At 41.5% G+C, this 24,648-nt stretch overlaps 1 protein-coding gene across 3 annotated transcripts in view; it reads right to left on the bottom strand.

Annotated features, from left to right (window-relative positions):
• Window positions 1-18,296: 18,296 nt before the first annotated feature.
• The window catches only part of Glcci1 (glucocorticoid induced 1), a 96,523-nt gene continuing 90,171 nt past the window's right edge, over window positions 18,297-24,648 (bottom strand). For all 3 annotated transcript variants that reach the window (XM_008845520.2, XM_008845519.3, XM_017801209.2), the window contains exons 7-8: window positions 22,296-22,416; window positions 18,297-21,160 (exon numbers count right to left, since the gene is read on the bottom strand). In XM_008845520.2, the coding sequence (XP_008843742.1) occupies window positions 20,815-21,160; window positions 22,296-22,416 (467 nt within the window). In that variant the 3' untranslated portion in view covers window positions 18,297-20,814. The remainder of the gene's footprint in view (window positions 21,161-22,295; window positions 22,417-24,648) is intronic.

Below are 24,648 nucleotides of genomic sequence, written 5' to 3' on the forward strand. Positions count from 1 at the left end.
GAACAAGAATTTTCTCTGAAGCCAGACAAATCTGTGGTCAAGCTAAGGCTCTACCAGCTGTAAGCCACAGGCCCTCTCTGAACTTCAGTTTCACACTCATAAGCATGGAAAGAAGCACTCCCTTCCTATGGAGTTCTTACAAGGAGTAAGGGGCTAAGTTTTATGATCCTTCTATGATGACTTCAGTATCACATCTGTACACAAAAGCACAGAGCTGGGATCACAGGCATCATCAAGGCTCCCTCAGCAAAATTCTACTAAGGTAGAGAGAGAAGACAGTTTACTCTCAATGACCTTCCAGAAGACTCCCCAAGTCCCATTTTCTTTTCTCAATTTTTTATTCATTCCAAAATATCATGGGAATAAAGGGAGGTGAGGATAAACCTAGAGAGTCTAAAGAGAAGCCAAAGTTGTGGCTCAGTCAGCAGTGCTTGCGTCCCAGGCACAAAGCCTTGGCTTTGACCCTCAGCACCACCTAAAGTGGGCATGTTGGTATACAGCCATAATCCTAACTCAGGAGGTAAAGGCAGGAGGATCAGAAGTTCAAGCTCACCCTTTGATACATGCAAGTGCAAGGCCAACTAGACTACATGACTTTCAAAGAAAAGAGAGTCAGAAACAGGGAGACAGAGAAACAGAGAAAAAAAGATTTTTAAAAAAGTCTAATGAACAAGTTTCTATGAAACTGGACAAGAGCCTCTGCTGAGGAGGAATGAAGGGGTGTGTCTGCTGGACCAGAAGGCACACTGTACGTAACACTAGCCAATTTTAATGTTGGGTTTTTGTTTGAGGTTTTTTTAGTTCTTGTCGTTTTATTTTTTACAATGAGTCACTAACCAGAACACCAATGAAAAGATATTAGGATGTAGAGCAGTTGGATTCTTCCTACGCTGTTGATAGGAAGGCAAAATGGAACAGCTACTTTGGAAAACAGTATGGCAGTTTCACAGAAAGTTAAGTGTATGCATGCCATACAACCTGCCAATCCCACCACTAGGAATTTACTCTAGAAGGGGAGAAATTTATATATATAATCACACAGATGCCTGTATATGAATGTGTAGCAGCTTTATTTGTAATCCCTCCAAACTGGAAACAACCCAGATACCTTTCAGCTGCTAAAAGAGTTTTTTTTTTTTTAATTGGCATAAGCATACAACAAACTATTATTTGTCAATCAACTCAACACAAATAAGCCACTGATACAAACCAGGACAAGTCACGCCAAAATCATGTGCCCCTACTACAATGCTATGGGAAGAGTCACGTCTATGGTATTCTCACCCAAACTCCTAACCAAGTTTAGAAATAAGAACACCACCAAACAAAGGCAAATGAGAGCTTCATGCAAAATTCCTGATCAGACCTTTCAAACGCACAGTCTCAAAGAAGAAAGCCACATGGTTTTGGGAGGAGAGAAGTGGACCAGCCACAGCAACCAAATGGAGCAGAAAAGTTAACAGTTAACCCAAAGTTAACAGTTTAGCTAATAGTTCCCATGTTTTTTAAGATATTTGGCAATTGTCTTATAGTTTTGTATAATGTTAATAAGAGGAGAAGCCAGAGGAAGTGGGTATGGAAACTTTGTAAATTTGTATTATCTTTGCAACTTTCTTGTAAATCTAAAAGTATTCCAAAATAAAAAGCAATAGGTGCTTTTTTCCAAAGTCTTGGCCCTATATGGTTCCATTTGCATGAAATTTTTGGAAAGGCAGACCTATAGGAACAGACATAAGATGATCCAACCAGAGGTGGAGGTAGAAGGGTGGTGGACTGCAAAGGGGCACAAGAGAATTCAGGGGGATGAAACTCTTCTGGGATTGTGTTGATGGCTACATAACTAACCTGCATTTGTCAAAATCCACACATTATAAAAAGCTATACACTGAAAAGGGTGAACTGTGGAAATTAATTCCTTAATAAGTATGATTTAGAGACAGAGAGAGAGAGAGAGCGAGGAAGAGGGGGAGGAGGAGGAGGAGGAGGAAGAAGAAGAAGAAGAAGAAGAAGAAGAAGAAGAACAACAACAACAACAACAACAACAACAACAACAACAACGGCAACAAATCAGATTCTGGATTCTCCAAACACCAGCCCATATGAAAAAGGAGAGTCCTTGAGAATATGGAACAGAAGGCTGTCTGGGATGGACACTGCTACAGCACCTCCTGCTGTAAGGAAGGCAGTGGTTCTCATGGTCATGTCCCTCATGGATCAGCACCCATCTGTGCATCAGTAGGGCAGGCTGAGCTTTCATGTCTGTCTGACCTCATGAGGCATGAGAGCTTCTCAGTCACTGTTGCAAGAGAAGGTAGACCTGGGAGCCACACATTGTCTGTTCTGGCTGTTCATCCAAGAAGTGGCACATCCTTCTCCCCCCATTACCTCGAAATGGCCACATGCCCTAGCCTAATGGCAAGGGGCTGGGAGGTGGTTTGGGCAAGTGGACTGTTACATGAGTGCTATAATACTATCTCTTCAAAGGCTCTTGGTCTTCAAAGTTGGTTTTGCAAACATTGCAACAGTGAAGCATACTTAGTTATCGGTATGTATTAGAGGATTTTTGTGGTGTTTTGTTTGTCTAAGAATACAAAATATGGTAGTACTGACAGTTCTGCCTTCTTGCAGAAGACTGGAAAATTTCTTTGAAAATGCACCATTCTAGATCAATATTCAAGATATCTGTCACATCTACCCCCTCCCCCCACCTTTAAGCATTCCTGGCTCCTGTTCTGCCAGGAAAGAATCATTGGCTAGTAAAGCTGCCCTTCCTTAACTGCCTTTGGTTAGGTATTTTGCTGCAGCAATGAGGACAGCAACTAATACCCACCCTGGTGGAAGCTGATCAGAAGTGCTGGAGAACTCTGAAATCAGGGGAGCCTACATGTGCTTGCTCCCTGCCAGCTGGTAAGGATGCCATTCATTTTAGAAATTCCTCTGCCAGATAGGCTGATTATGCACCGATACTTTGGAGCTTCCTTCAGCTACTATGTAGGGAATTCTTTTATTGATTTTGATCTGTTGTCTCCACGTTGGTATATCTGGCCCAAAATTGTGGTGTCCCAGGGTCAGTTCTGCATTCACAACACCCTTGCTGGTCTCCTATCCACAGCAGAAGCTAAAGGAATTCTCCAGACTGACACGACTTAAGAGACCAACACCCTTGCTTTGTCTCTACTTTTACCAATTGAGTATAAAGTCTACTCTATACCTAGGGATTTATGGACCTCTTAGTTTTACCGTAGGTTTATACATCCTCCAAGATCATATGTGAGGTTTTGTGAAAATGTACCTTTGTGGACTTTTACCAGAGGAAATGAACTAGCATTTACATAAATTCTCGAAGGGGTTGATGAACAATAGCAGTTGGCAATGGTTATGTGCAGCATGGCTATCACACAAATGTGGAGGGCACCAGAGTGCTTGGACCCTCCTGAGCACTGACAGCCCTCATCATCCACATGTAAATAAGATGGAGACTCCCCAGTGGCTTGCTTCTCAGCAGGGAAGCCCCAGCCTTCTCTACTGGTTCCTCTTTCCCTGCCCTCAAAGTCTAGGACAGCCACACATGGTCCTGAGCAGTCAAACTGAGGTGTATTTTTATCCTACTAACAGGAGCTACCATACTGGGTGAGCTGAGAGTTTGGCTCCAGTTGGCAAGAAGCAAACAAATCCTGTCCCCACACTAGCCTCAGCTCTGGCTACCTACAGTCTGCCATCCATCTGCTACCTGCCCTCACAACAAGCCCGAGGGGAGCCCTAGCTTCTGTGTCTTAGGCTATAGACTCTAACCTTGTGATAAGAAGCTCAGAGCCAAGCAGTCTATTTTTTCAGTTTTATAAACCAGGTCTGTGGTCAAAAGCAACGCACCTTGAAAAGACAGGGGTGGGCCTGAGATGAAGCTTCAATCATCCTGGGCTTCTGGCCTTGTTTTCCAGATTTGGGCAGCGGAAGGGGAGCCAAGAAGTTGGAATCACAGGTAATACGGTGGGGAAAATCTTCTGAGTAATCAATCATGGGCAGCCAGGACAGTGGGGCACCTGACAGACTCACCTACTGAAACCAAGGACGGGTGCAAAAGATGCACAGCAGAACTCAGAGGCCAGAGTTTGCTGCACATCTGTTGAGTTAATACCCTTCAGCCATTAACCATGTGCGTATGTTTACTCCACTAACCCTCTCTGATCCTACACGGTCAGTGGAAAATAAGCAGCTATGTTCACAGAGAGGCTACTCAAGGCCAGATACTGTGCAATAGGCCCATTTCATCATATTAACTATGCTGTGGTGTGGGATTTTTTACATGCATATATTTTATTAAATTGTGCCCCATGCAAAGTATATGAGTCAATGGCTTTTAGTAATTAACAGTCACGCACCCATTGCCATTCTCTAACCTAACAGAAACTGTGTAGCCATATTCTCATTGCTTCAGGCCTGGCAGCCATTAATTTAATTTCTGCCTAGAAGCCCTGACTGTGTGGACATTTCATGTTGGTGGGATTGTATGGTATGTGATGTTTTGTGCTTGGCCAGCTTCACTTAGCATAATGTTTTTAAGGCTCATCCATATAGCACATCAGCATCTCATTCTTTCCTATTGCTGAGTAATTCTTACCTGTATGTAAAGTACACGTGAGACTTATGCAGCCATCTGATTGGTGGGCATTTGGGCTATTTCTACTTTCAAGCTATTATGTGCAATGCTACTATGAACATTTATGTAGAAGTCTTTATTTTCTTGTGTCTACAACCTGGAAGTAAAATTGCTGGCTCCAATGATAATTCTAACCTTTTCAGGGACTGCCAAAATATTTTTTCATGTGGATACATCATTTTACACTCCCCCAAGCAGTAAGCAAGGGCTCTAATTTCTCTGTATCCTCACTAGCACTTGTAATTATCTGAGTTTTTAAAATTATTATTATGACCATCCTAGCGGGTGGGAGGTAGTTTTAATTTGCATTTACTTAATTTTTTTTTGTTTTTATTCTTTTTGAGACAGTTCATTTTGCCCAGGCTGACACTGAAATTTTATGTTGTCCAAGCTAATCTTCAACTCCTGATCTTCCTGCCTCTGCCTTGAGTGCTGGGATTACAGGTATGCCCCACCGTGCCTGCCTGGCATTTCCCTAAAGGAAGTTAGGTATTTGCTATGGACTGAACTGTGTATCCCTGAATTTACAGTAAACTCTAATCCCCAGTGACAATGTATTTGTATATAAGTCCATCGGGAAGTAATTAAGGGAAAATGAGATCCCGGGAAAGGGAGATGTCCCAAATAAGATGAAACACTAAAGAGTGTGCTCACTGTCTCAGAGGAAAGGCCATGTGAGGACAAAACAGCCCTCTGCAAGCCAGAATGAGCACTCACCAGCATCTTGATCTAGGATGTTGAGCTTCTTGAATTTCCAAGACATAAATTTATGTTGTTTAAGCCAGTTAGTCTAGAGTATTTTGTTATGGTGACCAAGCAGAATAAGGTAGATCTATTATTTCTGTTTTATAAATAAAAACTCCCAGCCTACCAGGGTCATCTTTCACCCCTCTCTGATGCCAGTATCTGGTGAGTTTCCCTTATGCTGCATGGCTACTGAGCTCCAGAACTAGGGAAGGACAAGTGTCTACTGGGAATGACCTGCCAGCTGACAAAATCACAAACAGCACAGTGCAAGGACCTCCTTCAGTGGGTGAGGGGCAGAAACTTGCCAAGAAGGAGAAATAAACAAGTGTTGACTCCTCACATTGTTTGCCCTTATTCCAGCCACGGATTCAAGGATGAGAAAGAGTGGTCAAAGAGCTTATCCATTGCCAATTCTCAACCAAAGCACCTGCTGCAGCCCAGCCAATGCTCTTATTCCCAACTGACCCAAGTGTCAGTGCCCATGTCACAGCTGCCCACTTCAGGCATCTGTAGAACATGATCAGGCGGCTACGATGAAGTATACTAGAAACACGAGTCATACTCAGAGCAATCTCTCAGTCATCTTCTGGCTTCTGTGGTTTGCATGGGATGCAGAGCCCATTCCAGTTTTCTAGTTGAGGCAGTTCAAGAAGCATACACAAGAGGACTGATTTCAGGGCATTCTGCCTGTCAACTTAATAAATCCATCTCAACAGTGGAGAAGACCATTAGCATGGCCCACACCCCAAGAGATGCTGTGTCCTCCGATTCCCCACTAGTACCTTCAACCTCACTCCAGATTCCAGGCTTCAACATTTTAATTCAGTTCCTGTAGAATAGGATGCTCTTTCACTGGGAAAAGGGAAAAAGTCTGAAATGATGGCATGGCATATATGGATTCTCCACTGCAAAGCTCATACTACCAAATATTCCCTTAAGCTACTTAAATTTTTTTGAACATTTCATACATGAATATTGTCTTTGCATTATTTCCAATCCCTCCCAGTCTCCCACCAACTCCTCCCATGTCTCCCCACTCCCTCTCTATTTCTTGTCCTCTTCTTTATTATTGTTACATATACATAAATGCATTTGTTATATATAAAAGCATTGCACAGTGTCCGTTTAGTGGTGCCCCTGTGTCTCTCTACCACACTGTGGAGATTTCATTGATGTAGCTTCCCTATCATGTCTAGAATGTATTAATTAGCAGTGCAGCAGGTGTCCTGTCCCCTCCAGCTTTTACTGTCTTTCTACCCCCTATTCTGCAATGTTTCCTGAGCCTTAAGTATACAGGTTACATTGTAGATGTGTCACTTAGGGCTAGACATCTCACAGTCACTTATTCTCTGCATTTGACCAGTTGTGGAACTTTGTAATAGTCTCCATCTGTTGCAAAAAGAAGTGTCTTTGATGAATGGTGAGAGGTCTACTTGTCTATAAGTATTTAGACTATAGTAAGAAATTATATGAGCCTAGGAAACTGACAGAAGTAGGTTTTCTCTAGGGTCTATGACACACTCAATCCATGTGTACTTGGTTGTGTTTACAGTATCACGCATGATTTCCCTCCTATTGAGAGGGCTTTAAGTTCAATTAGACAGCTGTTGATTACCCACAAGATAAAAGTGCCACTACTGCACCAATAGAGATAATTTGCTGGGTGGTCATTACTGTGGCTCATAGGCTTTACAGCTGGGTGGCCACTGATTGGTTCTCACCCTTGGCAGCTTGCACAGCACCTTCTGATATTATGAGACCTAATCTTCAGGGGATTTCATTATGTAGCACAGGCTCTTCTTGAGCTCACTCTGTATCCCAAGCTGGTCTCAGACTCATGGCAATCCTCCTGCCTTAGCCTCATTAAGTGCTGGAATTAATTATAGGCATGTTGCCCACCATGCCTGGCTCTCAAGCCACCTTGATTTTGAGACCCCCCCCCTTGCTCATTTCTATTAAAACTAAACTGTTATTGCCATTTTTTCCTCTTCTTCCTAACTTTCCTCCTTCCTTTTTTTTTCTTTTGTCTTTTTGTTGGTTGTTTTTTAATGGGGTCTCTCTAGTCACAGTCCACCTGGAAGTCACAATGTGAACCAGGGTAGTCTCGAACTCATAGAGGTCCACCTGCCTCTTCCTCCCAAGGGTTGGGATCAAAAGTGCATGCCATCATGCCCAGCCCCTCCTTTCATATTTAGAAATGATCATGGGGCTGGAGAGATGGCTCAGCGGTTAAGAACACTGGTTGTTCTTGCAGAAGACCCAGGTTTGAATCCCAGCACCCACATGACAGCTAACAACATCTGTAACTCCAGTCCCAGCGGATCTGACAGTCTCTTCTGACCACTGCGGGCATTGCACGACATGCATGCACTTACCTACATGCAGGCAATACACACGTACACATAAAATAAAATTAAAAAATTTAAAAAAAAATAAGAAAGAAAGAAATGATCACGTATTGCTTTCCAAGTGATAAGGTTAACAGGTGCTAACAGACTAAAGTTTAAACAACAGAAGAGCAGATGTTAATTATCTCACACATGACTTCTTTATGTCTTTTTACTAACATACACATTTTTACAAGACAAAGTGACCACACAGATTTGCATCCTTATTGATGCCTGGCATGAAGCACTGCCGCACACACTGTTGCTCAGAAAGGATGTGCCAGTCTGTTCTTCTTATAGAACACACGAGTGTCTGTTAATGAGCCAACACTGACAAAATGTCCAAGACGAACTATTTATAAGGAAGAAAGATTTACTTTGAGTCATGTTTTCAGAGGTTTAAGACCATATTTTCTTGGTCTGTCACTTTGGGCCTGTGGAAACACAGTACATTTTGGTGGTAAAAATCCTTGGCAGAGGAAATCTGTTCATTTTGTGCCAGCCTAGAAGCAAAAAAAAGAGAGGGCTAGGACTCAATATCACCTTCAAGGACAGAATCTCTATGGCCATCTCCTACCAGGCAGCCTATCCTTGGCTTGGGGGTGGGGCACTTAGGACCCAGACCATACCAGTGACACTATCCCTTCCCTTCCCTCAGCTATGAACTTTATTCTTTTTATTCTTTACCAATTCAAAGGCACAACTTGCTCTAATTTTCATTGCTTTGATTACTAGCAGGGTTAAGCATTTATCTTCACATTAATCATGTCCCTTGGTTTTTATCTTGCCTTTTGGCTGGAAAAATGAAAAGTAGATCATATCTATCTTCTGCTGAAAGCTGGATGGGTGCATGGTAAGGAGTGGTGCAGGCAAAGGGAAGAGGACTGTCAATCCTGCAAAATGAACGTCAGATTGCTTCCTTGCCTTTCAGTACAAGGCAATTACATCGGAAATGTAAGCATTACAAACGGAATAGATGCTTGTTGTAAGAAAAATAACAAATACTTCCAAAGGGTATATGAATACTGTGAAGGCTCACCTATTTATTACCCTATTGCCTGCTGGAATGAGTCATCAGGGGTAACCATCTAGAGCTGTCTCTGCCTACCTCTCCTTCTTGTCTTCCCACAGAACCTGATGCACTGGTCATGAATTCAGAGGAGCAATCAGGAGAAAGGGTTAGGAATTCCAATAGGAACAGCTTCTTCAGACAAAGCTTCCAGGTCTTGCTCCAAGGTGGTCACTGGGAAGGGAAGCAGGAGAGGACACACCAGTTGTTTGTCTGTAATCAGAAGCGGGTGAAGGGAAGTCAGATAAGATCACCCTGTCTGCCATGACTCTAGTCCATATGAAAAATGGCAGGCTGCTTCTTGCTGCACATGAGCAGTGCCCTTTGTTAACACTTGTCCCTTGAGTGTAATCTTTTTCCTTTACAAAGTGGAATAGAAAACCTAAGAAGAGGGTTGGCTTTCCAGCATGAACCCTTCTCCCTCTTCAGCAAGTCCTTATGGAGCTCTGCATGCACCCTTTATCCATCTTGCTTCCAGACAGTGGTTTGAAATAACATCCATTGCCTGCAGGGCCATAGCCAATACTGGCTAAAGGAATGCCATCAAAGTCATGCTTAAATCAGATGCCAAGGCTCAAGTAGTTTATAGTGTGAAAGGGAACCCAGTCCTTGTTATCATAAAATCTTTTAGAGGAAAACTGATCTAATTGTTTAAATTCTTAGTGCTAAGAAAATGGCTATTATGAATGAGAGAAATCCTCACCAAAATGATCTGGAACCTTTGAAAAAATTTATTTTCTTTCTCTTCTTTGAGAGATGCAAATGCCTATGGAATGGGATAGGCCATTTCAGAGTAGTGGGTTGCCAGTCTCTTGTTCACCAACAGGGAAAAAATAAGATGTTCAAGATGGGCATGGTGGTGCATACTGTAACCCTGTACTCAGGAAGCTAATGCTGTAATGCTAGCTCCAGGCTAGCCTGAGCTACATAGCACAACCCTGTCTTTAAAAAAAAAAAAAAAAAAAAAACCCCAAAAAAGAGTTAAACATCTTTGATCATTGGTTTTTGTTTAATTTTTCTCTAAAAAAAAAAGATGTTCAGCTTAGGTAATTTCCCCTTTTTCTGACTGATAACATGATATTTTCTCCAGTTTTCAGCTTTAAAATCTGATCAATGTGGAGCTGCAGAGATGGCTCAGCAGTTAACAGCACTGGCTACTATTGCACAGAACCCGGATTTGATTCCCAGTGCCCACATGGTAGGTAACAGCTGTCTGTAACACCAGTCCCAGGGGATCCAACACCCTCTTCTTACTGCCACAGGCATTGCACAACATGGGTGCACTTACCTACATGCAGACAATACACTTATACACATAAAATAAAAATAACAAAATGTCTTTATAAAAAATTTGACCAATGACTTCACCTCCTCTAGCATCATTTCCCATAGTAAGTCTCTAAGAAACTTAATTCCTCCTACTGGTTTTCTGTTAAGACAGGCTACCTTGGAGCATACATAGCAGAAATTTAATATCATGCAGTATTCAAATAACAAAATTTTTATGAGGAAGTTCCATTTTAGACCTAGTCCAAAAGGGATTTGTGATGGCTAATCTTCACTGTCAACTTGATTGGATTTAGAATCACCTAGGAGACACACCTCTGGGCATGTCTGGAAGGGCATTTCCAGAGAAGGTTAACGAGAGGGAAGACTCTGAATATGGACAAAACCATCCCCTGGGCTGGAGTCCCAGACTGAATAAAAATGGGGGGAAAGGGAATGTGAGCAGAGTGCTGGCATTCTTCCTTCTCTGCTTCCTGGTTCACTGAGATGTGAGGCATCCCAGGCACACATTTGTGCCACCATGGACTCTACCAAGGCTTCCTCACCACAATGAACTCCCTTCCTCAGAACTGTAGACCAAAATAATCTCTCCTTTCTTGATCTGCTTTTTGTCAGGTATTTGGTCACAGTAATGAGGAAAGTCACTAATCCTGGCTACTTTCAAAAATGTCCACTCTACAACAGCAAGCCATGTCTTCAGCATTGTTTAGTAAGATTCCAGGTAATAATGGGTGTATGTGTGTGGAGGGGGCAACAATTGCCATTTTAGTTCTCTAAGTCTACATGACAAATTACCACAAAGCATAGAACCTTCAAACAATGAGTACATACTATTTTATACCGTTTCTGAAGGTCAGGCACTCAAGGAGAGCAGTTTAATTGGTAGTTCTAGCTCAAGGTACTTAGCAAGACTGTAGTCATGTCTAGCCGTATCTGGGCAGGAGGATCTGTTTCTAAGTGCTGATGGGCTGAGGCCTCCATTAATGACCATTGGGTCTCTTACTGACTTCCTATGTGTCTTCACAGTATCACTTCCCCTTCCCCCTGCAAAGGATACAAGAAAGCTACACACCTAAGACGACACCAGTCTTTTTATAACTGAGCTTCAGAACTGACAACTTATCACTTCTGCCATATTCTGTTCAGAAGAAGCAACTCCAGCTCACACTTAAGGAAGGAATATTAAACTCTGTCCTCTAAAGAGAGGAGTATCAAAGAATCTTTTTAAACACTGTATTTTCAGTTTATTATCAATGATATTACAAAGAATACAGATGGAGAAAGGTGCAAGGCAGGGTATAGGAAAGATTGAGGAACCACCATACCTCTCCAGAAACTTCCCATGCTCAGCTATTTGAAATTACTCCAAATCCTGTCCTTTGAGACATAATTGTACAGGCATGATCTTTAGTTGTCTGAATGGAAAAACTGAGTAAGGCCTATCTATTTAGGATCTAAAGTTTAGATTCTTTTTGGTCTCTCATTCCTTCTTCTGGGGGTATGGGACAAAATTCTTTTGTAATAAGGAAGGTCATCTGACCTACGACTGGAAAAGAATAGAATGTCTGTGACTTGTACTAGAGTCTATATGACCTACCTTGGGAGGTAGAGTCAAGTTTCTATGCTGTGCCTTAGGGAAGAAGCTCTGAACCAGGAATGGAAACCAAACATACATCACCAGCTACTCCCTGATTTTTGAACACAGACCCCTTACTCAAAGGGATAAACAATGCGAAAAGAAATTCTATCACATTGCTAGAATCAAACCTTATTCTACCCTAATAAACATCCAACATCATCTTGAAAGACTGTGTCCCAGGGTGAAACCACCTAGGTTTTCAGGCTTCTGTCAGATATTGTCAGGCTCCAAAACTTGGAGTGTTGTCGGCAAGAATGTAGTTTCCTTTTGGAGCATCTGCTAAAATGAAAGGAGACAATGTAATCCCATGTTCTGGGCTTCTCTTGAGGTGTTAATTGTAATGCTGAATTACCCTCAATTCACAACCCATTTATTCATTTTTATCCTCAGCAATTATTTCCTTTTCACCTCTGGAAAAGACAATGTGCTTGGTGCTGGTCTGGACTGCAGGCAGCAGTACCAGCCTAGCAAGTGTCCCCCTGTTACTCCACTCTATTCAGATAAAGGCTATAAGGGTACTGAACTAGGGCTGTTTTTTACCTCCAGGCTATACAACTGCATGTACTGTTAACACCAGTTTTGCCAGAGAGAGTGAAAACACAACCCACCTCCATCAGGCCCAGAGGAATTTAGAAACAAGGTTTAAAAATATACAGCCTTTGCTGAGGATCCATGCCTAATTACAGAAATTGTTCAGTCATTGGTCCCATTGCTTCTATAATCAGGTAGAGGGAAAATGAATTCTCAAGTGATCTGGAAATTTTAAATATTATAGTTGTACCAGCACCCTTCCACTTCCTCTTCCCCAGAGCCGTCAGAACAATGGGAATATCTAGTGAGGACACTCCACTGATCCCACTCACATCAAGTGTGAGGACAGAGAAGCGGTGGACCCAGCCCTCTATGCCTTTACTTTCCTATTTTAATCCATTTTCCTCTTCTCTATAAAACTCTTACTCAAGGGAAGAGCTCTCTTTGCCCACTGTTGGTATGTTGTCTGGTCTAAGGAATGAGTTGGCTGCCTAAACCAAGGCAGCATCTTTTCTTCTGAGTATTTGCATCATTTTTTGGCTAAGCAAAGTCCAGTTCAGAATCAGTTCTCTCTTCCTTTCAGCATCCATTTGTGCCCCCTGCCCCTGCATCCCCTGGGTCATTAGCCTTACTCACACTTGCCACCTCTGATCAGAAACTTCCCACAGCAGACCCGGCCAATCAGCAGCAGTCTCCATCTCTTGTTGTCGACAGAATGTTCTTGAAGGTGTTCTGTGTTTCAAAGAGAATAATAAAAGCTTGTGTGGGGTAGCAGACAAAAAAACATTCCTAGATTGGGTCCATCTCTATATTGCTGTAGCAATGAGCCCAGGTGACCCCTTTAAGTGAGCACACATGGACAATTGCTTGTCAATTTCTAAAATGAGGGTCTTTTGATGGACATCATCACATCCTTAAACGCACTCCTCAAATTATAGCACTGTGCCTCCATGGTCATTCCTTTAATAGTCCAGGCTTCCACTGTCTTTCTACCTGGCCATGTGGCTAGGTTATTGGCCACTGCTGCTGAGTTAGTAAAAACCCAAACATTGGGTCTTTTACCACTTCTGTTCAGTCTTCCAGGCTAATTAGTTACTACCTCTTTTAACCAAGTGGTATTCTTCCAAATAGCATGTTGACTATTACAATAGCATGTAGCACAGTTACCTAGTAACTGTCATTCATATGCCAAGCAGCTCAAATGAGGGCTGTTTGAGCCCATTGTCCAAGTGTCAACAGAACACAGCAGTCCTGGGTGATACGAGGCTCCCTGTTCCAATCTCCTCTCTCTGTTCCCCAGGTGACATGATTTTGTATCTCCATTCTCTAGTCTAGAAAACACTCACATGTATGATACAAGTTATCTGCATTTACTTCCAGTCTGCTTGTTAGTCCACATATTAGCAATGTTCTTTATTCATGTAACGAAAAAGATGGCAAACATTTGAGACGCTATGGGGCAGATTTCTCTGCTGCAACTAAAGTAAATCCCTTTTATTTCAGAATGACTATAGGCAATACACAAACAAGTGAGCATAACTTTGCTCCAGTAAACCTGTATTTACAAAAATAAGTTGCAGGCTGGGTTTTGGCCCACAGACAGTTTTCTGACTTCTGATCTGTAGCTATTGAGTTTACTGGAAAGTCTAGCATGCTTAGTGATTTTTATGTCAGTAACAAAATCTTACTTCAAAGAAATTCATCTAGATGGCATAGTTGTCTGGCTACCACCAAATCATCTTGAAATTTAGTGTTGAGAAAGCAGAAGAAATAAGATCTGAGATTTATATAGACAAAACGTCAGGTCACACACTTGTTCTAAGAAGCAGGGAGGAGTATAAAGGGCAGCTGGCTTGGTACAGGGGCAAGAGGATGTCTTTATTGTATTTAATCACTGAGACTGAGATAGGCTAGAAGTCAAAGGAGGTGGCATAGGGCTGTGAACCCAGGTACCAACATTCAGATTTTCAATGGAGGTATAAATTAATCCTTTTTCCTAATGATACTGCAGGTCCACAAGTCCAGTGAATCCTAGGTTCATGAAAGAGTGAAGTATATGGGTGAAGACAAGAGCTTTGAGGATTAGGGGGCAGGTAGCAGCCACACAGAGCAGCAAGGAATATGCGGGGTGTCAGGTGGCACTTCTGTGAGGGATGGTGTCCTAGTTTGTTTCTTCTTTGCTGTGACAAAACACTCTAACCACTACCAGCTTGGGGAGGAAAGGCTTTATTTATCTTACATCTCCTGGGTCACAGTTCATCAGGGAGCTCAAGGTAGGAACTCAGGGCAGGAACCTGGAGGCAGGAACCCAGAGGCAGGAGCTGGAGCACAGGCCATGGAGGAACACTGCTTACTGGCTTGTTCCCTTGGCCCCTGCTCAGCCTGCTTTCTTATGCAATACAGGTCCACCTGCCCAGGGGTGGCACCACCCACAGTGGGCTGGGCCCTCCCACATCACTCAACAATCAAGAAGGTGCCCCATGGACATGGCCACAGGCCAGTCCAATGAAGGCAATTCCCCAATTGAGGCTCCCTCAACCCAGGTGTGTCAAGTTGGCACTAAACTATCCAGCACAGTTGACCTCGTCAACTTGACACACAAACACATCACTATTAAACCATAACCTTTCCAATTCCTGTCCCCAAGATATGTTAACATTAATATCACAAAGACAGTACAACCTTAAAAACCCCAGTCTTTAAAAATCCAAACACTTGAAAGGCCATAGTCTCTTAACTGTGGAATTCTATAAAATCCAAAACAACTACTGTCTTATTTCAAAGGGAAGAATCAGGCACACCTAAGCAAAACCAAAGTCCAGCAAAGTAGCTCAAGGCTGGACATCTGGGAGTCAGTCACTCACGATCTTCTGGACTCCAAAGGGTTCTGGCAGCTCCATTTCTCTGACTCTGCAGTCCACAGCACACACAGCTCATCTTACAGACCCAGGCCAGCTCCATTCCATACCTACTGCTGTCCTTGGTGGTCGTTCCATGGTCCCGGCATCTCCAAAAAGCTGGGGTCTCCACTGAAACTGAGGCTGCACCTTCACCAATGGCCTCTTCTTGCCTCTTGGGGTTCAAAGCCTCAGATTCTCTCCATGACCCCTTCAGTCCTGGGGTCTTCACTGCAACTGAAGCTGCACTTTCACCTATGGCCTTTCCTGACCTCTCAGAGTGCCAAACCTCAGCTGCTCTCTGTGATCACTTCATGTTTTCAACACCAGGACCATGCAGGAGACTCTTATACATTACCAAGTCCTGCTTCTAGCTTGAGATGGAGGCTTGGGTCCCCTCTGTGTGCTGACCCTGAGGAAATACCTCCCAGATTTCACCACAGTGATGCTGGTCTCTTGTTACTTACAGCTGATTTTTCAGCCCCAGCTAACTAGCATCAATTGCCCCAGCAAAGCAAAGGTTTTGCTTCAGGTTCTGGTCTCTTCTTAATCACAGCTGATTCTTCAGTCCCAGCTGACCAGAACCCACAGATTCTCAATTCATAATCTCACACCAACAGCCCTGATAGTCTCCGCTTCCCTTTGAAGCTTCATAAGCCAGGCCTCCAGAACCCACAACTCTTTCAACATAACTGTTCCAACCTCCACAGCAACAAACTCTAAGCACTCAATGGCTTTTTTAGCCCAAAGTTCTGAACGCTTCCACAGTCCTCCCCAAAACACCATGGGTCAGGTCTGTCACAGCAATAGCCCACTCTCTGGTACCAATTTCTGTCCTAGTTTGTTTCTTCTTTGCTGTGACAAAACACACTGACTACTACTAACCTGGGGAGGAATGGGCTTATTTATCTTACATCTCCTGGGTCACAGTTCATCAGGGAGCCCAAGGTAGGAACTCAGGGCAGGAACCTGGAGGCAGGAGCTGGAGCACAGGCCATGGAGGAACGCTGCTTACTGGCTTGCTCCCCTGGCCCCTGCTCAGCCTGCTTTCTTATGCAACACAGGCCCACCTGCCCAGGGGTCGTACCACCTATGGTGAGCTGGGCCCTCCCATTATCACTCAACAATCAAGAAAGTGCCCCATGGACATGGCCACAGGCCAGTCCAAAGAAGGCAATTCCCCAATTGAGGCTTCCTCAACCCAGGTGTCTCAAGTTGACACTAAAGCTATCCAGCACAGATAGGATGTGGACAAAGGGTAACCACTTGGTTTGCAATACCTATAATACAGTTCATTGGTTTTAGGTAGCTGAGGTTGTAATACAAGTGTTTCTAGGCTTAACTTCTCTCTCCTTTCTCCTGAAGTTTGATTTTGCAAACACTGATTTACTTTTCATGGTAACTCGTATTAAGATTGTGTGATCAAGTTGGGTTGGAGAGATGGCTCAGCAGTTAAGAGCACTGGCTGCTCCTGCAGAGGACCCGGGGTGATTCCCAGCACCCACATGGTGGCTAACAACCGTCCATGTCTCTAGTTCCAGGGGATCCAACACCTCCTTTGCAGGCACTGTACGAAATGTGTGCAGTCAATACTCACACACAAAATATTTTAAAAAGACTATTATATGAACAAGTCAAGCAAAAGGGTTGAAATTCCACTTTCCGTCACATTGTTACAATGATTTTTTTTTTTTTTTTTTAAAGATATAAGGCTCAGGGAAAATAACAGAATGAGGGGCAGAAAGAATACTGATGCATCCCCGAACTCTCACCAGAGAAGCTCCTTCATGCAACAGATGGTGACTAACCAAGATTGCAGAGTGGGTATCCCGGAATAGGACGCCTCTATCAAATTTCCACCACCCAAGACTCAGGGACCATTGTGGAAAAGGAGGTGGAAAGACTGTAGAGTCAGAGGTGGTTGATGTCCACAAGGAAAGTATTTTTCCAGTCAGCTGATAAATTTCTCATATGAACTTACAGCAATGGTGACAGCATGCATATGACCCACGCAAGCTGAAGCCAGACAAAGTCCCAGCATAGAAGTAGGGAAATAGAGAAGATGCCCCAACTTCAGCTGAGAAACTGGCAGATGATTACTGGGAGAGGGAGAGTTGGCTTTAAGAGTGTTACTTTAGATAGGTTAGCCAGACTCCAGTGGATGGATGTACACTGAAGGATATTTGGGGACACAAACGTGACTTGATAGGCCTTTATATGACAGAGTACATGAAATCCAGTGAGGGCTGTAGATTGGGGGGGGGTCTTAATATAATCAAAATAGAAAAAATTATACCCAGTATTGTATAATCCAACTATATAATTTGTATTATATAATAAACTATCACAAAAAAATTTTATAGGACAATTTCCTGTGTGACTTACATACCCATAAAGCAGACAGCTGATAAATGTCACCCTCAAAAAAGTTCAATTTTGCTTTTGTCAGCCAAAAATTACAGCAATAAAACAATCATGTTTAAGGACAATTTAAAGGCCAAATTTTATCAAATTGTTTGGTCTGTTTCAGAAACAAATAACTATCTCCTGGCAAACTGTTTCTCAAAGTGGCTTCTCAGTGTCTTACTAAAATTCCTAATACTTACATGACCAAGGCCCTATCCCTATCTGTGTAACTGGGTATAAAAGGCATGCATACTCCTTTGTCTTGTAAAGCTTTTCTCCTTTTCACTTCTGAACCTAGTAAATTCTATGATTCTAGCTTTTTTTTGCAAGAAATATGCAACTTCCTTGGAGATGATTTCAGAGAATTTAAACTTGTCTCGGTATACAATAATAATACAGGAACAGTTTTTTTTCCTATGTGAAGTGCTCATAGCTGGAAGCAGTACAAAGACTTGGAACTCTAGGCATTTAACTTCTTACCTTGTTGATGGAAAGTGCAAATTAAATGTCAAGAGGAAACTAAGTTAGAGAAACCTGATCCAGTGAGATGCCCCACAGCTGTAGACAAGCTAGGTCATGAACTTGAAGAGCACCGATGCCATTAACCCATGGCAGAAGTCACTTCCATTGAGTAATACCCCAACAACCAGTCTTTCGAAAAACATACGTGAACTAGTCCAGTTTTACTAATAACTTTATTTAAATAAGACACAGGAACTTCTATACTGAAAAAAATACAAAACAGAAGCCACACATTTCTTGTGTAAAGCCATATTGTATAACTCGAATACTGTTCAGCGCCGTGGCTAAAATTAAACAGTACAACTATATACAAAATTTAAACAATTTCTGACAAATTTCTACAGCTGAATGTAGGATACATTTGAGCTCAACAACTTCTGGAAAATTTACACAGCAAAGCATAAGCTTTAACACATTTGGTTCAAAATTTTAATATATGCTAAGAACAAATGTACAACACAATATTTAGTTTTTCATGAGAAAATAAAAGCACATCACTATAAATATCATACAACAGATTTCGTCACCAAAAAGGCTATTCAGTCCAACTTTCTGAAATTGATGATACTATTGCATCTTATTTAGACAAAAGCAGAGCATAAGATCAACACATCAAGTAACGCTAAACCAGATATCAGAAGTGGAGCTCATATTTATCTTACAGATATCTAGTAATTTTCTCCCTTTAACCATAATCTACAAAATATAGTATTTTCATCAAGGCCTGAGATTATTAGGGTTAAAGGTGTCAGCTGCTGAAAAGATTGTTTTAAAAGGTTCCCCTGTGAAAAAATGGCAAACGTAAACTGAGTCCTTTTCTCTGTGACAGTCTCCTACGATATAACACTGACTAAAGGAGCCAGAATGCACCTTCAGGAGAGAATGTTACTGCAAACTTTGGTGGAAAGGAGAGAATTGGGGATGACAAAGTAATACACAGCACACACACACGCACATGCACACACACACACACATTTTTTCAAAAATAAAATGGTGTTGCTTTCTTCTCTATCAATGCATCCTTCTCCAATTTCTTTAGAAAAGAGACAAAACAAAGAAAACCAGGAATGATTGAAGGGAACTGGAACGTTCCTTTAACTGTAGGCACCCTGTTCCCCTAATTTAAAAAAAAAAAAAAGTGCCATACATTTTAGGTGGAGAGAGCTCTAGGTTTTAACTGAACTGAAAGCAATGGAATACAAATACAAACACTTCCCTTTACATCTGGATAAGCTCTGTGTCACAGAAAACAATGTCTGGAAGTCAGGCTCTCCAACTAACCAATCAGGAATATCTAGGGCTCTCTTTAGATTCTGTGAAGAACTTATGTCAAGACTGCAAGTTCAAGGCTATTTACTTGGGTTTATGCTCTATTTCACATATTCCAAGTCTTAACAAAATTATTCATGATAGTGTTATGTGAGGTTTAAATGAGACTGCTTTAAACTATTGCTCTTGTAAGACAAGTAATCTGCTTGCTTGTGCTGCATTAATTCTGAGACATACATATTCTCTCTATGTGAATGCAACTCATGCATCTAAACTGCTTGAGGAAAACAGTAACCAAAAGTGTGTCACTTTCAAAGCTGCAAATTAAAGAATTTCCTAAGGCAAAACTAAACATATCTTTAGATAAAAATGACAACAATTATGACCCTGGTGGCCAATATTAACAAAAATCCTTAGTCATTTACTCCTGCAAAACTTCACTAGTTTTGAAATTAAACCTAGACATTCTTGCCTTTTAATTTCATCACACACAATGTGGAATGTTTATAGAGTCTAGTACTGAACACTTTGTTTGCAACATTGTTAACAGTTATTAACTAAGCAACACCTGAACTTTTAAAAAAGCCACATTTACACATGTTGAAACAGCGAATCCAACAGTTGTTCTACTGGTAACCACATGACACAAGTGATGTCAGACACCACAGATTTGCTGGTTCTTCTCGGTTCCCCATGTCCAGGATTACCATTCTCCTAGGGCTGAATGCACTTCTTATTCTAAGAATGTGGAATGGAATGAGGAAAGGGAAATGCATAAAATAAGGAAAGGCAAAAGAGTGATGGTCCCTCTTTAGCTGTGAAATACTTACTATCCCAATATGATATACATTCCAAGTTACCTGAGTTTAGACTTCAACTGAAGTACCTGAAGCTAGGCCATAGGGTGGGCACTGTGCAACTGTTGTGGCCATTTTTTTTTTTTTTTTTTTTTTTTTTTTTTTTTTTTTTTTTTTTTGTCTTTTTGAGACAGTATCGTTAGAAACAAACACCTGGATCAATTGTAAACATAATCCTGAAGTACAGTATTTTCCATAGGACAAAACACAGCAAGACATGTTCCATTTAGACAGGCAATTTTTTTGATATAGAGCTTATTTATACTGAAAATCTGGAACAAAACACAGGACACAGTACTAATTGTCAAACATACTATGAAATGCATAGTCTCCACTTAAAATGCTGAATGACACACACATTTTGCAAGCATTACTGCTTTCCACAAAAACTGCTGAATAGGAGTTCGGTCCCTGCCAAGATCAGTGTTAAGAGCTATTTTATGATGCTAAGTGTTTTGCTGTTGGTGTTGGTATTCAGTTTGTCACTCCATGCAGATCTCATTCCCAATTCAAGGGATATGGGTGGAGGCCAGCTCCCTCTCTGCTTTAGATCATCACATAGTTCTGAGTGGAGATGTGGTCTTCAGTCTGCAGGTCCTGCAGGAGTTGTTGCTGCTGGGATGGCTGCTGGACAGAGGCCTCCAGGGAGCCCACTGTGCTGGTGTCCTCAGAAAGAGATGTAAAGGAAACCCGAGAAGAAAGCTGCTCAACGGTCAGAGTTGCCAGAGCTGAGCTCTGGCCAGAGTTAGGAGAGTTCTTGAGCATCAGATCAGAGGCAGGTAAGAGAGGACCTAGAAGCTTTACAGGACAGAAAGCTGATCCAGTTGGGATGAAATTAACCTTGTTTTTGTCAGGACATGAAAAGAGAGGGGCCGAGATCGGCTGACGAGACCTAAAATCATAAAAAAAAATTAGGCTTGCAATCACTGTGGAGTTCAGCACTTTGTGAATAAACTGGAGTTCTCTACAACAGCTAGAATATGAATGGCAGGGAGGGGTTAAGGGCACACAAAGGGATAAACATCTTCCATAGCACAGGTCAGCTGGCAGACCATTCATGTACACAGGACTGAAGTGATATTTGACACAAAACAATTTTCAAAAGGACTGAGCAAATTTTTAGAGATCATTAGTTTGCTTCCAATAATTTACAAATATGAAAAAAAATCTACATCATACTTAAATACTATGCAAGGTTAGGATGAACTTTGCTGTTAAGTATAAAGAGGGGCATTACCTATCATGCATTTGGTTTTAAGCCCTTTCTCCTTTTTCTGCATCTCTAGATATACTTCTATTAGCACAGATGGGAGGAAAAAAAAAAGTTTCAGTGGTCTCTCAAAGAGTCAGTCAACCAACAAAATAGAGTTCACATCTCCACCCCTCTCTCCTTCCATTTTCAAAACTTAAGCCACCAACTCCTGCAAAGTCTGTCTCTGCCCCCTTTTAGGTTGCAAGAGGGCAACAGCTTGCATTAGGTATCTACACCAGGACAAAGGAACAAGTGTGACAAAGAAGCTCTTGGTCTCTGAGCTATTTTAGAAGCCCACAGGTTACAGCATCAACCTCTTTTTCTTGTCTAATTTCTAATCTGTCCATGTTGAAATATTTAAATTAAAAAAATGAACAGAAAGCACGAAGTCACTGATAAATATGCTAGATATGTCTATAGTGAAGAGATCACTTTCCCATTAATCATAGAGATAAAAGAGGAAGGAGAGAAAAAAGGGAAGGAGAGAAAAAAGGAGGACAGAGAGGGAGAAAGGAGGAGGGAGGCTGGAAAAGGGGAGCAGAAGAGAGGAACAAATTTCAGAAGGATGACTTCCTAAGTTTCTTTGTACTGACTTAAATATTTCTAGCTTACAAACTCCAATTCTCCTTCAGTATGACCTTTTTTGTGTATTCAATTCTCTTTTCATAATTTGAAACAAGCATCAGGTGGATGGAGTAGTTGATTCATCTAACTCAACTGGTCTCAGTGAAAAGCTGCAGATCCCAGCTGACAGAAAAGACATTACATTACTTACGCCATTTCCTCAAAGACCTTCACTCGCTCACATCCCTCTGGGGGCTCCCGTTTGAACATGTAGCTGTTGTTTGGTTTGGGAGATGAAGCATACTTGGGTAACGGTGAGCTACTCCCACTGTCTGTAAATTTAAAGCAGTTATATTAACTAGTGATTGAAAGTGCTTTTAAATTAAACTTGAATCCAAACAGCCTTTTGCACAACTTATCCATTAGCCCTTCAATCACAGAGCCTCTTTTCATTGCAAGGCTATTTCTAACTGGGCAGTTCATTTTTTTTTAAAAGAAAACCTTAAGTGCAATAGTAATCTATAGTATCACAGAACATAAAGGAGGGAATTTTAGTCCAGAAAACTTTGAGTAAAATCACAACTGCAATAATGAAACTATTATTATTTATTATGTATTTCAATAATGTACGTGAATGGAGTAATATGCATTAATCACACAGAAGAATTACAAGGTTATAATAATGTGTTCATTGTCCAACCAATTTAACTGAATTTTTTGGAGGCCAACAATTTTCACTACAAAAGTTCTTACCAGAAATGATACTACTGAAACACCATGAATAATATGTACACAGGGGAGGAGGTTTATAACATGTCTTCTATCCGTCCATAAATTTTAAAAGGTAATTTGTCCAGAAGGTTGCCTCTAAAATGTCTCTAGAAGTACTTTTTCAGCACTGCTTGCATTCTAGTCACTGAAAGGACATGAGAAGTCCAAAAACAGCTCTACCTAAAATGTTTTCCTCATATTTTTTTAAGCAAAACCAAAATGATCTATTCATGAAAAGCTATAAAACCTATATGCAATTTCTTCTTTTCCTATCTGGCAAAAGGGTTTGGAAATTCAAGTCCACTAAGACGTGTCATTATCTTTGTAAGATGCCAAGTTTTAAAGTCAGTAACATTTGTATAAATATAGTAGTCCTATTTATGCAAGTTCTGACTTAATAAAAACCAATTCTCACTGCTAAAATACTAAGCACATGATCGACTGAGATGCATCATTTCCATCTATTCTGAAAGATGGTATTAAAATTATATTACAATTCTGGTACTTGCTTTAGTTTAGGATATAGAAAAAAGTTCAACATTGGAAACTGAACATGAACATTTTTATCATTAATGGAGCATAGTACATGCTTGAGAGTAGACCTTTGGTACCCACTAATACTTCTGTGAATAATTCAAATGTTAGTCTTGGGAATGCAGATCTGTACTTATATTTGAAAACAGCTGTCTCCTTGGTTGGGAAATCACTGTAAAATATCAAGGCCACATGCTATTTATAAAAGTACCCAGTTTATCACTATTAGATACATTCCTACAAAATATGCATAGAATAACCTCTTGGAAGGAATTAAATTATAGAATGAGGTGAGTTCTTCACAAGGCACTCAGATTTAATGATTTTTTGAGTCTCAACCCTTACCCCTATATATCTCATTTAAACAAACAAAAGAAAGGAGGGGGAACAAGATTCTCTTTCCTAGGTTGATGCAAAGCACTGAGGAGCCTGAGCAGATTGCTATCTGTCTGAATAAGGTTAGATTAGGAAGACTGGTCAAAAAGCTAGTAAGAATGATGCTTTGAACTCATTTATTGCCCAAACGGCAGCATACTACATGAAAGAGACCAAGAATACGAGTGAATATGGCATGAGATGCCTCATGGATATTACTGCTGGACATTGCATAGCCACCCAGCATGTACAATTACCATCAAGCCATGCCCTGGATCCTTTCAACAAGTCTGTCATGCCATCACCAGGGGTATGACCATGCCAGTAGTCAAGGACCCACCCTACTGTCACACAAGAAAAGTCATCTTGGCCACAGCTTTATCATCAAGCCTAATATACCATTTCTCTTCACACTTTTATTATGATTTTAAAGATCTCTCCCAAAGTTGAAACTAGACATGAGTTAGATAACCTGAAAACTGATACATTTTTCTGTCAGCAATTCAGAATCAATTAAATGACTTTTTTTCTTAGTTTTTTTTCCTTCTAATTTGAGAGACTATAAGCGTATTTAAAAAAAAAAAAAAACAGACTACTATCCTCAGGCCTCTTGGGGTAAGTCTATAGCGCAAGTCTATAGCAGCTCTCCGTGCAGGGACTCCCTAAGCCACATTCACCCTTCCATCCCCCTCCTCGCCGTTCTATACTCCTAGTTTGAGCCCCCCGCCACCCCTAGTCTTGGGGCCCCAGACACCTGGGGAACCAATACTGCTTCCTGACCCTTCGCACCCAGAGCAACCCAGTCCCTTTCTTGGGCTCCAGGAGCACCACTTCTGGTCCTGGCCCTGCCCTCACCTCGCTCTGCTTCCCTGGGCCTGCACCAC

Source organism: Nannospalax galili, unplaced genomic scaffold (genome assembly GCF_000622305.1).
Source record: "Nannospalax galili isolate Female #2095 unplaced genomic scaffold, S.galili_v1.0 scaffold62, whole genome shotgun sequence".
NCBI classification, from domain to species: domain Eukaryota; kingdom Metazoa; phylum Chordata; class Mammalia; order Rodentia; family Spalacidae; genus Nannospalax; species Nannospalax galili.